This window comes from Ochotona curzoniae, unplaced genomic scaffold (assembly GCF_017591425.1).
Source record: "Ochotona curzoniae isolate NIBS_2020 unplaced genomic scaffold, NIBS_Ocur_1.0 contig_908, whole genome shotgun sequence".
Classification (NCBI taxonomy): domain Eukaryota; kingdom Metazoa; phylum Chordata; class Mammalia; order Lagomorpha; family Ochotonidae; genus Ochotona; species Ochotona curzoniae.
In genome coordinates this window covers 17,949,692-17,963,184 of record NW_024466607.1, presented here as the reverse complement: position 1 = coordinate 17,963,184, position 13,493 = coordinate 17,949,692, and the positions used below count along the sequence as shown (strand labels likewise).

Sequence of the window (13,493 nt, the reverse complement as noted above, 5' to 3'; positions counted from 1 at the left end):
AAGCTCCTGGCTTTGGTTAGGCTCAGCTCTGGCTGTTGCTACTTAGGGAGTGAACCAGCAGATGGAGGATCTTCCTCTCTCTCTCTTTTTCTCTGTAGTTCTGCCCTTCCAATAAAAATAAGTAACTCAAAAGCACATTGGAAATGTTAAAGCACTGTCTTTGAAAGGTGAAAGATGAGTGTGGCTAGCCACAGCTGCTCTGCCTTTGAGCAGCAAACTCAGTGATGTGATGGACCCACAGATGCAGACTCCAAGCCGGCACTCTGGGAGGTGCGTCCCTAAGCCACAGAGTATTGTCAGTATTTCTTTTTTCACATCCTTTTTAAATGCCGATTTTTCTTACTTTTTTTTTTTTTTAAAGATTTATTTTTATTATTTTTTCATTGGAAAGGCGGATATACAGAGAGGAGAGACAGAGAGGAAGGTCTTCCGTCCGATGATTCACTCCCCAAGTGAGCGCAACGGGCCGATACTATGCCGATCCGAAGCCAGGAGCCTCTTCCGGGTCTCCCACGCGGGTGCAGTTTCCCAAAGCTTTGGGCTGTCCTCGACTGCTTTCCCAGGCCACAGGCAGGGAGCTGGAAGGGAAGTGGGGCTGCCGGGATTAGAACCTGCACCCATATGGGATCCCGGGCGTGCAAGGCGAGGACCTTTAACCACTTGCGCCACCGCGCCGGGCCATAAATGCCGATTTTTAAAGACCGAAGTAGCAAAATGCTGTAAGGTGTTGAAATTTGAATATTGTCAGAAGCCACATGATTGGCCATAATCAGTAGCAATCTGTGATTGGTGCCTATCTGTAGATGGTGCATTTGCTTAGTGAGACTGCCATCTAGTGCCAAACAACAAATAAGGCCACTAGGCCTTGTTCAGTAATAAATTCTACTTCAGTTTCTTAACACACTTACTGAATCCCTTTGGAACTGTCTCTAGCTTGTTTTTTTCTTTTTGTTTTGCTTCCTGTAATCAGTGATGCTTGCCTCATAGTGTGTCAATCTGACATGGGCAAACGGATCCCAGGAGACAAAAGGAGGGAGGAACTGGGTAAGAGCTGATACCTTGGAGGAGAATTTTCTGTGCACCATGCATGGTCCGTTCCCCAGAGAAATTACCTGACTGGCGCTAGATCTGAATGGGCAGTGAGATCCTCAGAACCCAGAAACCCAAACTACAAGCACGTTTAGACATCAAGAAAGAATTAAAAGTTCACCTTCTGTATGGGGGTTGGGAGATAGATCTGTGAGTGCGTAAGCTCAGCTGCTACAGCATGTGACCAGTTTTTCCTCATGGAAGAAAAGTGTAAAGAGGTTTCTAAAGGAGAGACCAGAAAGCATGGTTAGCTGAGGAGGGTGGGCTTGTTCTGCTCACTCAGACTCCTGGGATAAATGCAGGAGTTGGGTGGGAGGCAATGCTTTTGCTCCTGTAGGCACCTCCTACTTACTCAAGCCGTGTCTTTTCCCTTCGCTCAGATAGGGGATGCTGGTGGTGCAGTGTTAGTTTAATCCACTGTGCCATGACACTGACCCTTGCCCCTAGTGTTTTCCAGTACTTATTTGTGATGTGATGTTGACCCATTTTGTTCTAATAATAATACACATTAAAAAGGAATTAACCCAATTTAACAATGAGCAAAAGACCTGGATAGATACCTCTCTAAATAGTATGTGCAAATAGCCAATAAACGTGCAACATTCAACAACATTACTCATTAAGGAAAGGCAAGTCCACACCACAAAGAGACACCTCACATGTATAATAACAGCAAAACAAAGTTGAGAATGTTGGAAACATCAAAACCATCTTGGACTGTAGGTTATAATGTAAGATGATGTGGCCACTGTCAGGAAAAGCAATTTTAGTGGTTTCACAAAAAGTCAAACATGGGGTGGGCAGTTAGCTAGTGGTTAAAGTGCCTCTACTCCACAGTTCTATATCATAGTGCCTTCTCTCCCACCAAAAAAAAAAAAAACTGTGAAACTGTTACGCAAAGGCTTAACTTACCATATGTTTGTAAGCATATGTTCACTCCTAGGTGTAAAAGGAGTCTTTAGAAAGTTGGCATTTGGTCTAGCATAGTTGGGATGCCCTCATCCCATAGGGGAGTATCCGTGTTCAGGTCCCAGCTTCCTGCTGACGTATACCCTGAGAGGCAGCAGTGATGGCATAAGTGGCCAAGTTCTGCCGCCTACAGAGGAAACCGGCTCGCATGTTTGGCTTCTGGCTTTGGACCCAGGCCAGCCCCCACCGTTGGAAGATTCTGGGGAGGGAAGTGAACTGGCAGTGGTTGTGTTGCTGTCTCTGTCTCTATGCTTTTAGATAAAAGCTTGTGGAAAATGGGAAAAAAAAAACTGAATTTCAGAATGCTTTTGCATCAAATTACTTTATTTTCCATTTTTACATGAACTTAAGAATTGAAGACAGACACTCAAACAATGCTTTTAGACCAATATTCATAGCAGTACTGCACTAGCCACAAAACTAAAATCAATTCAGGTGCCTATCAAGAGATAAGTAAACAAGATGCCATATATATGTAATGGAACATTATTCAGTCATAAAAGAAGGAAATTCTCACACATGGTACAGCCTAGTTGATTAAACCTTGAAAACATTAAGCCAAATGAAATAAACCAGGTTATGTGATTGACTGATGGCTAGTATCTTGAATAGGTAAGTCAAGAAATTGATAGAAACAACATAGAGAAATTGTCAGGGATTAATGGGGGACAGTGTACTGTTACTCTTTAACAGGGATGAATTCAAAAAATTGTAGAGATAATAGTGAGAGTTAAAGTTACATACATACTGAATGCCACTGAATTTTAGTGTGGTTTTTTTTTAAGTTGTTTTGAAATGCAGATTTTCAGAAAGAAAAATCTTCCATCTGCTGCTTCACTCCCCAAGTAGCCACAGTGGTTGGAGCTTCTTCCAGCTTTCTCACGCAGGCACAGGGTCCAAAGCTTTGGACCATCCTTGGCTATTTTCCCAGACCACAAGCAGGGAGCTGGAAGGGAAGTGGAGCTGCTAACACATGAACCAGTGCCCATGTGAGATCCTAGTACTTGAATGGGAGGATTTGCCAATTGTGCAAGCCCTGAATTTTACGCTAAATACAGTTAAAATGGTAAATGTATTATGTATATTTTATACAGCTTTTTTTTTTTAATGGGTAAATCAAGAATTATTTGTGTGCTGTCAGCAGACGTTTATGCCAGAGATCCAAAGTGAGTAGAGCACTGTCCAGCATAGGAAATGAAACCTGTGTACCTGATGGCCATTATGTGGCCCAGACAAGAGTCTGTCCCAAGGGAGAACTCATTGCCTCTTCTGTGAGTGGATTTGCAGTATTCCCCACAAGTTTGAAATAGCTAGGGCCTTAATGAACCTGCATTAGGCTGATTCTGTTAACACAGCCTCGGTGTGCCAGCGTTTGATGGTGCTGTTTTGCATTATGGAGATAGGATATTCCATAAGAATGAATAAAATGGTGTCTTTATAATATCCCAACATGGGGCCTAGCATGGTACCCTTGTGGCTGGCTAAAATCCTTGCCTTACATGCACTGGGATCCCATATGGGTGCCAGTTTGTATCCTGGCTGGCCCACTTCCCATCCAGCTCACTGCCTGTGGCCTGGGAAAGCACTGAGGATGGTCCAACGCTTGGATCCACATGGGAGACCTGGAAGCAGCTCCTAGCTCCTGGTTTCAGTTCAGTCGGCTTTGGCTGTTGCCGCTGCATGGTGAATGAACCAGCGGATGGATGATCTTAAGTTTGACTCTCCTCTTTGTAAATGTAATCTGCATCTCCAATAAAAATAAATAAATCTTTTTTAAAAGACCATATGGTGTTTACATGATGATAATAACCCAGTTTCATGTTATTGAATGTGTATTAGACACCAAACATTATATTAAGAATTTGATTTTCAGAGCCACTCTGTCAGATAACTGCAGTTGTCCCAATTTTCAGTTGAGGAACTAGCTAGAAAGATTATGTAACTTTCCCAATTGAAAGCTGAGAATTGAATCTAGGTTATATGATTTCAGGCCCTAAGCTGTGCATTTCCTTTTTTTTGGGTGGGGGAGGTGGGTGACTTTTTTCAAAGGTAAAAATATGAAGGAATTTTTTATACCTTCCTTCCACAGTTTATAATTAGATGTTGGTGCTATCTTATATTGGAAGTAAGATTCTGAATCTGAAAAAATACTCAAAAACCAGGGAGTGTTGTGACAGGATAATCCTATACTCTTACTCCACAGCATTATTAAGGGGCTGAATTCTCCATTTGAGAATTTTGTCACTTACACAAAGGCATCTTGTCATTGCACTTCCAAACACTATGTTAGAATTTTAGTAGAGTTCCCTCTGTTGAATGTTTTGTGAAGTAAAAGTGGCTTGGTGGAACATTTTGCAGCTGGAGGAGACTCTGCTTCTCTACCAGCCTTTTTATTCACTGCCTTCTCTGACCTGTCCCTGGCACCCCTCAGCAAGCAGAGCACAAGTGTACGTGGCCCTGGCTTACTGTTGCCCCTGCTGGAAGGAGTGCCCTGCAGCTTCACAACCAGCCTCCTTTCTCTTTCCCTGTTGTTTGACATGATCCCTCCTTAACAGAGGAGGTCCTCACCCCGACCCCTTACCCTGAAGGCCTGCTGGCAGGGGCTCCCACTCTGCTCAAACTAACGTCAGCCCTCTAGAAGGACTCTGGGAGAGAGCCCTGTTGGGTGGATCTGTAGGTGTAGGTGGTGCTGCTGTCTGTGTATGTAGGTCCAGGAGGATGCAAGGCAGGATGAGGGTGAGTGAGAATGTACAAGCTTGCAGGAGGAGCTTGCTGCCTGTGTCATGTGAATACTGACATTGTGGGATGGGAGGCTGCACGTATGTCAGCCTCTGCCAGCTCCCTCTGCTCCACAAGGGACCTGGAACTCCACAGGCTACACAGCCAGTCAGACATGGTATTGGCTGCTGCCCCTTGATGCTTGGTGTGTGCTGAAGCTTTCTCCCTGCAGTCTCCTGATGCCTTTTGCTCTCTTAATATATCCTACCACTTTGTATTCCAGTAGCTTCCAAATCAGTCCCTCCAGTTCCAGATGTCTCAGAGACTTCAGATGTGCACTGAACTGACCTCTGCTTTTCTCTCCCTTCCCTCAACCTGGAGTCCTCTAGGGCCTTAGTCCAAATTCTCCTCCAGCTCACCCCATGCTGTAATGTAGGTGGCTGCCAAAATGCATCCCCTGCAATGCAGAGCTTCATGCCGCCTCTCCTGAGCATGTGCTCACTGCCCTGCGGCTGAAGTCCAGGTCCCCCAGTGTGTGTGACACGCTGCATCCTGGCTAGCTGTTATGGTCTTTTTGTCACCCCCTTCCTGTGAACCCTCTGACCCTGGCTTACTGAAGGGTTTGCAGCACATAGTTGCTGCTCTCTGTGCCAGCTCACCTCCCCCTTCACCCTGAGCCCCCTTCTGGATGCCTCCTTCTCTCCTTTGGGAACGCAGCTCTGCTCTAGGGGTGCCCTTGCCACCTTCCCCCACAGTCACAGCACATGCTTGGTTTCCAGTAAACTTAGCCATTACTTACCAAAGAATGAAAACAAGCATTTGTTATAAGAAAAGATCGATTTGTGTTCCTATAGACATGTGACTGGCTGGTGCTGTCACCGTGTGCTTCAGTGGCAGTGTCCTTTAGGGCCTTACACACTGCCTATACCTGATGGCCATGTTTCAGTGCCTTGATTTTTTCAGTACCAACAGTCTGTAAGGAGCTCGCATGCTTCAGGAAACATGTCCTCAGCTAGGCTGCCTGTGTTTCTCAGTGCTCACATGTGTCTCCTAAGCAGAAGCGCCATCAGGACTTGAGCTCCTTCTGGCTGCCTGACTCCACTGACCAACACAGGAACTGGCACCTGTGGCCATTTGGGCCTGAGAAACAGGTGACCACAGCTGTGCTGTCAGAGGGAGCAGGAGCCTTGTGTGGAAAGCAGTAGTGCATGTTTCATGAGGGTGTGATAGTGTCATAAGCCGGTTCAATAAGATGTGTGGAGATTTAGCAATTTCAGTCTCAAATACTTCGCTTTTTCTTAAGGGTCCTGTGATTGGGGGGAAGAAAGGAGGACTGGCCCCTTTTAATTTTCAACTGTTAATTGCTCCACTGTGTTACCTGGTATTTGGACCCAGGCACAGATGCAGTACCTATTTTATTATAGAGATCAGTGAGTAGGAGGCTGGTGCCATGTTATACGAGGTTAGGCAGTTCACGTCTCTTCTGCTCCGTTTCTGATCCAGCTCCCTGCTAATGGTCTGGGAAAGCAGTGGAAAATGGCCCAATCCTTAGACCTGACCCCACTTGGGGGGCCCAGAAAAGCTCCTGGTTCCTGGCTTTGGGCTGGCCCAGCTCCATCCAGTGTGGCCATTTGGGGAATGAATCAGCAGAGGAATATATCTCTCCTTCTCTCTTTGTAACTGTCCTTCAAGTAAAAAGTAAATAAATCTCTCTTCAGAAAAGCTAGTAAATGGAAGGTCAATTCATTCAGTTGGTATTCAGTCACTGTATATATGTTACTGACAGGAGACAGTCAGCCGCATTCACTGTGTAGTAAGGTCATTCAAAGATCCCCAGAGAATGGAACGAAGATGTTTATGTTGGTGCAAAAGCAATCAAAAATTCATGGATTTAGGGATCTTCAGGAAGTTCATAGCAGTGCATGGGGGGGCGGCGACTATACAGATTTCAAAGGTTTTTTTCACCAAAATCATTTTTTTTTTTAAAGATATGTGGAGAGGAGGAAAAACAGAGAGGAAGATCTTCCGTCCAATGATTCACTCCCCAAGTGACCATAGCAGCCGGTGCTGTGCCGATCCAAAGCCAGGATCCAGGAACTTCTTCCAGGTCTCCCACGCGGGTGCAGGGTCCCAAGTCTTTGGGCCCTCCTCAGCTGCTTTCCCAGGCCACAAGCAGGTAGCTGGATGGGAAGTAGAGCTGCAGGATTAGAACCGGCACCCATATGGGATCCTGATGCGTTCAAGGCGAGGACTTTAGCTGTTAGGCCACGCGACCGGGCCCCAAAATCATCTTTTAATTTCTTTTTCCATTAACTTTTTAAAGTGCTCTTTTTTAACATGTAGCTTTCTCCTCCCCACCCCCTCCACCCCCAACATTTATTTATTTATTTATTTATTCAAAAGGCAGAGCTGAAGACAAGGAGAGAGAGGTCTTCCTCTCTACTGGGTCACTCCATAAGTGGCCACAGTGCCAGGAACTTCTTCTGGGTTTCCAGTATGGGTTCTGGGACGGAAGTATTTGAGTCATCCTCCACTGCTCTCCCAGGCCATTACCAGGGAGTTAAATTGGAAGTGGAACAGCCAGGTCTCAAACCAGCACCCATATGAGATGCCAGTGCTACAGGTGGAAGCTTAGCTTGCTACCCCATGATGTCGGCCTCTGAAGTCCTCAGATGCCTAGAATTTGGGTTTCATTACGCATGTAAATTTTCTTCCATCAACTTGAGGAGCTGAGTGGGGAACAAGCCAAAAGTACCTATAATCTCTCTTCAATTTGTCCTGTTCCTTACTGCTGTTTCAGTTGCTGGAAGAGAATTTTGGTTACAGGAACTGACACGGTAGCCAAGTGGCTAAAATCCTCGCCTTGCCCATGCCGGAATCCCACATAGGCACTAGTTCTAATCCCAACAGCTCCACTTCCCATCCAGCTCCCTGCTTGTGTCCTGGGAAAGCAGTCAAGGACGACCCAAAGCCTTGGGACCCTGGCGCCTGTGTGGGAGACCTGAAGGAAGTTCTGGCTTCAGATTGGTGCAGCTCCAACCATTGCAGCCACTTTCAGAGTGAATCAGTGAACAGAAGATCTTCCTCTCTGTCTTTCCTCCTCTCTGTATATCTGACTTTCCAATAAAAATAAAATAAATATTTTTTAAAAATTGCTTACAGTGGTATGCCTGAGATGTCTGTACTGAGTGGTGTGATTTGTTTTTCAGTCGGCTCCATCTGGCCACAAACATCTGACAGTGGAAGAGCTATTTGGAACTTCTTTGCCAAAGGAACAGCCAGCAGTCATGGGTCTGGATTCAGAAGAAGTGGAGAAGCTGCCAGGAGAGACCTCCCAGAAAGAACCCAGCCCCTTCCTACCGTTCTCCTTCGAGCAATCAGGAGGGGGGCTTCCATCAGAAAACCTGGGTGTCCATTCTGCTGCCCACCGCTTAGTCCAACCTGAAGTCCCTACCCAGGTGCTCATCACCCCTGCCTCCATCTCACACTCCAGTGAAAAGCATACCCCCAACTACACAATCCCGTTGAGCCCCGTTCTCAGCCCCACTCTGCCTGCCGACACCCCTGCTGCCCAGATTCCCCCCAGCCTATCTCAGAACAACACTATGATACAGGCAGTGAAAACCACACCCAGACAGAGGTCTCCACTATTGAACCAGCCTGTCCCCGAGCTGAGCCACCCCTGTCTGATTGCCAGCCAGAGTCCTTTCAGGGCCCCAATGAGCGTGCCGAACCCAACTGGCACATCCCTCCCAAGCGTTGACCTTCTGCAGAAACTCAGGTTGACCTCACAGCATGACCAAATACAGACACAGCCACTTGGGAAAGGTGCAGTGGCGCCCAGCCTGTCCTCAGCAGCTGGCCAGCTGGCCACACCTGAAAGCTTCATAGAGCCCCCCTCGAAGACAGCAGCAGCGAGAGCAGCAGCCTCAGCCTCCCTGAGCAACATGGTGCTTGCTCCCCTTCAGGTACTGGCCAAAGGGCTGGGGTGGGCAGGGTGGGTATCTGGGTGGAACGAACTGTGAAGACCCTGGTCTTTAACTGATGTGAGGCAGGATACAGTTAATAGAATTATCCCTTTGAAGGAAATTAGGGCTAGGAGAAAAGGGAGGGAGAAGTCCTCCGTTGAACAACTAAATAATTGATAGGTAATATTGCAGTTCAGTTTCATTTCCTAAAATTATGCCACTGATAGCAGATGAATAACCATGTTTGTGTTGCCTGCGTATCCATTGTAAATGTTTTTGTCTTAATTTTTGTTTGCTTCCATTTATTTGTTTGAAAGGCAGAGCAATAGAGGGAGAGATAGAGAATTGTTCTGTCCATTGGTTCTCTCAGATGATAGATGATCTCAACAGCCAGGTCAAAGCCAAGAGACTGGAACCCCATGCTGATCTCCCATGTAGGGGGCAGTGGCACAAGCATTTGAGTCATCTGCTGCTGCCTTCCCAGGCGTGTTTGCAGGGAGCCGAATCAGAAGCAGAGCAGCCAGGACACCAGCCAGCCCTTTGATGTGAAATGCTGGAGTCCTCAATGGTGACTAAGTGCACTGCACCACAGTGCCAGCCTCTGTCTGTCTGGGTTTTGCCTGACAATTCCAGGAATTATTTAATTTATAGCCACAGATCCCCAAATTATCCTGAACTTTTAGCTCCCATTCCCAACTCCCTCCACACTCTCAAGTGCACCTCTGTAGTACATCCCAGACCTGAAGGTATGAAGTTTCCTCTGTTAGAGGGATGTGGCAGCTAGGTCTTCCCTAGAGTGGGGAGAATGTGTTCAAAGAATCCTAAGAGTGAGAGGAGGACACCTGGTGATCTTAAAAAGCCACAATGAGACTCTATCAACTGAAAAAAAAGCTTGAGAAAAACTGTTAAGGGTGTTGATTGTAGTTTTGTGTGTGTGTGTGTTTTGTTTTGTTTTGTTTTTCCAGAGCCTTAAGTCTTTAAGGGACTTGGAGCAAAGGGACTGGAACTGGCATTGTAGATTAGCAGGCAAACTGCCACTTGAAATGCCAGCATCTCATATAAGCACCAGGTCAGGTCATAGCTGCTACACTTTTAACCCAGGTCTCTGCTACTTGCCTAGGAAAGCAGTGGGCGATTGCCTAGGTCCTTAGGCCCCTGCACCAATGTGGGAAATCCGGAAGTTCATCACTGGCCCCTGCAGCCTGAGTACAGCACCTGCTTCAGCCTACCTTGGCAGGGAATACTTACCTAGATACACGCTTCCTTTTCCCTGCAGTAACCAACCTACGGAGCAGGGTTCATAGAGTTCTCATGTCTTCCTCACTCTACAACCAGTTCTCTCTGTCCAGTGAACAATGAAGAGTTGAGCATATGGATGGGTGATTCTGGTCACAGCTGTTCCTTGTCACCTGTCCAAGTTTAAACAGCCTTATCACCAAGTTTCATGTTGCCAAGATCTCTTATCTTTGCAGGCTCAGCAGCAAAAATATGCCTGCGCAGCTCCCAGCTCTGTGATACAGGTTTCCACGTGTTCCTTAGGGACTCCTGCACGCCTTCAGCCGCGGGGCGGGAGAGCTGTCATGAAGCTCTTGTACTGTCAAGTCGTTGGTAGCATGATCACTGTTTCTGTCCACCTCTTTTTCCCTTGGAAATCCAGGGCTTTGTTCATAGCTAAACCATTGGTTACTGCTGAACAAGATTTTTCACCAGTGATTAGGACATTTCATTCACACTTGCCAATATCTGTTCATCTTTTCTTTTAAAACATTTCAGTCTATGCAACAAAACCAGGATCCTGAAGTCTTTGCCCAGGCGAAGGTGTTATCCAGTGCCATCCCGGTAAGGCCCCCTTCTCTCTGAAAACTTTTTGGGGTTTCAGTCAGGCTGCTGCTTCCCAAGCAGAGCAGGGTTCATTGGTGCAGCCTTCTGTGTACAGTATCTCCCCTGACCATGCACAGAGGGCAGGTCCAGTCAGGGATGAACTCTCCCCTCAAGAAGGTGTCAGCCTGGAGGAGCCGGGGTGTCACAGGGCAGAGCCACCACCCTGCTTGGCCCTCTCCTGTACCATGGCCCTGATAACAGCCTCCACGTGCTGCACACATGTGTCCTCCCTGGCCTCTGCTACATGTCTACTACCCTTGACATCACTGCTTTCCAGTTCCTTCATCCTCAGAATTTAAACTAGAGACATCTCCAATGGGCCTCGTTAACCTGTCTTTTCTGTAGCTTGTTCTTCCTGCTGCATAGTGATCAATCTGAGCGCTCAGTCTGGTTTGACACCAGCTAATAAGCTAAGTAGTTCAGCTCCCAAAAGCTATATGTTTAAAACCGTGCCAAGGTCGGGAGCAGGTGTTAGCCTGGTAGCTAAGATAACTGCATCCCGCATCATCAAAGTCCCTAGAGAGATCCCGAAGTGGCTCCCAGCACCAGCTTCCCTATCAGTGCAGCTCTGGGGGCCAGTGACAGCTCAGGTGACTGACGGGAGACTGGCTGAAGTCCCTAACATATGGCTGTGTTCCTGGCCCAAGTTTGGCCTTTGGGACCATCTAGTGAACCAGCCAGTAGGAGTGCCCTCTGTATACCTGTCATCAGGAAATAGTTTTGTTTGAATGAAGGCATAATTTATAGGAAAAAGAGAAAATCTCCATTGATTGTATCACATATGAGAGTTATTGAGAGCGTTGTTACTGGTTTTTAACATATTCTGTTAGGAAGTGGAGGTCAGATTGATTTTTAAGGAATTTTGTCTTTCAGATATAAAACAAGAAAAAAGAGATTCAAGGATTAGTTCATTTTGGTGCAATTTTAAAGTCTGTACAGCTTGTTTTTTTCATAGCATACATTCCCATCTAAAAGACAAATTGTGTTTTACATTTTGGAGTTTTGGTTTTTAGTTTATTTTTTTTTCCCTATGGTAAATATACATGCAGAGAGCTCTCATCTACTGGCTCATTCCCCAAATTCCTGCAATGGCCAGGACCGGGCCAGGCCAGAACTGAGAGTCAGGAATTCACTCTGGGCCTCCTGTGGAGCTGGGAGAGAGCCACATCCTTGAGCGGCCCCTTCCCAGGGTAGACACAATAGGAAGCTGAGAATTCAGGCGCTCAGTTGTGGGTGTAGACAGCCCAAGTAATACATTTTTTATGATTTATTTGTTTTTATTGCAAAGATCAGATCAGATATATGGAGAGACAAAATGATCTTCCCTTTACTTGACACTCCCCAAGTGAAAGTGACTGCAACGGCCTAAACTGAAGCCAGGCGCTTTTCCCAGGTCTCCTGTGTGGGTGAAGGGTCCCAGTGCTTTCCACCATCCTCCACAGTTTTCCCAGGCCACAAGCAGGGAGCTGGATTGGAAGTTGAGGAGCCGGGACACAAATGGGCAACTATATGGAATCTTGGCACTTGCAAGGTGAGGGCTTAGTGATTAAGCCATCATGCCAGGTCCCACACACAAACTGTTTTTTTAGATTTATTTTTATTGGAAAGGTAGGTTTTGCCAGGAGAGAAGGAGATACAGAGGTCTTCTGTTCGCTGGCTCACTCCCCTAAGGGGCTACAATGCCTGGAGCCTCTTCTGGGTCTCCCCACCCCGCAAGTGCAGGGTCCCAAGGCTTTGGGCCATCCTCAACTGCTTTCCCATGCCACAAGCAGGGAGCTGGATGGGAAGCGGAGCAGCTGGCACCCGTATGGGATCCTGGCACTTAGAAGGCAAGGATTTTGCCACCGGGCTATCACACCAGGCCCCACACAAAAACTTTTTGAAGTACCCTCAAATACTGAATATTACAAAAGGAACTGCTTCCCTTAACTCTATTTTCAAATTCATACACATGTACACAAAGTACAGATTTTTATGATTTTTACATTTTGTGTTGTCACCTTGTAGTTATCAGTTGGATGACTACTATCCCAATTAAAATATTTCACATTGTCATCAACTGATCATTTCTCACATTATCTTCAGGCCTTCTGCCAGGCATTTCCTCACCTTCACTCCCTGAAGAAACTTACATTTTCTTATTTGCTAAAGTATTGTTGTTAAAGTGTTCGCTATATTGTTACTCATACTCCCTTTCTGTGGTGCTGGGACTTGGCTTCTCAGAATGACTCAAGGTCATTCTTGCATCCTTTCACTAACAAGATATTCAGGTGCTTCTGAATGTTTACCTTACCCAAAAGAGTTCGCTCTTGACTCTACCCTTGCTCCCATCTCTTACTCCTGCCTGTTAGCAGGTGTCTCCTCTGAACCTGGCTGCTGTACTTAGATGTAAAATGACCATTTCCCTTGCAGGTTGCAGGCTCCCCACTCGTTACTGCAACAACCACGGCAGCATCTTCAGTCCTGCTGTCCCCAAGTGTTTTCCAGCAGACGGTTCCAAGGTCCATAGAGCTTGAGAGGAAAGCCAGCTCCCCTTCTCCTCTCACTGTCGGAGCAGCAGAAAACACAAGGAAGCCTTCCATTATTCTCAGCAGGGCTCAGCTGCAGGACACACTAATTCATCTGATCAAGGTACAGGAAGTGTCAACTTACTCTTTATCTTTTATTCTTTCATAAAGGAAGGTACAGATTCTTTAATAACTAACTGGGAGTAACGTTTCCCTCTGCCCGAGCACAGACTCCTGACAGGAGATACCCAGGTAAACTTCAGTATTGACTGTGCCTGCAGTTGGGGGGATTATCTGGGAATTGGCTGAACAAATTCTTTGTGCAATTCTGTTCTTAAACTGGTATCCAGGCAGTAGGTTC

The 13,493-nt window shown here is 46.4% G+C and overlaps 1 protein-coding gene across 2 annotated transcripts in view; it reads left to right on the top strand.

Annotated features, from left to right (window-relative positions):
* The window catches only part of DCP1A (decapping mRNA 1A), a 45,371-nt gene that overhangs the window by 27,436 nt on the left and 4,442 nt on the right, over positions 1-13,493 (top strand). For both annotated transcript variants that reach the window (XM_040994640.1, XM_040994641.1), the window contains 3 exons: positions 7,986-8,744; positions 10,518-10,583; positions 13,038-13,256. In XM_040994640.1, the coding sequence (XP_040850574.1) occupies positions 7,986-8,744; positions 10,518-10,583; positions 13,038-13,256 (1,044 nt within the window). The remainder of the gene's footprint in view (positions 1-7,985; positions 8,745-10,517; positions 10,584-13,037; positions 13,257-13,493) is intronic.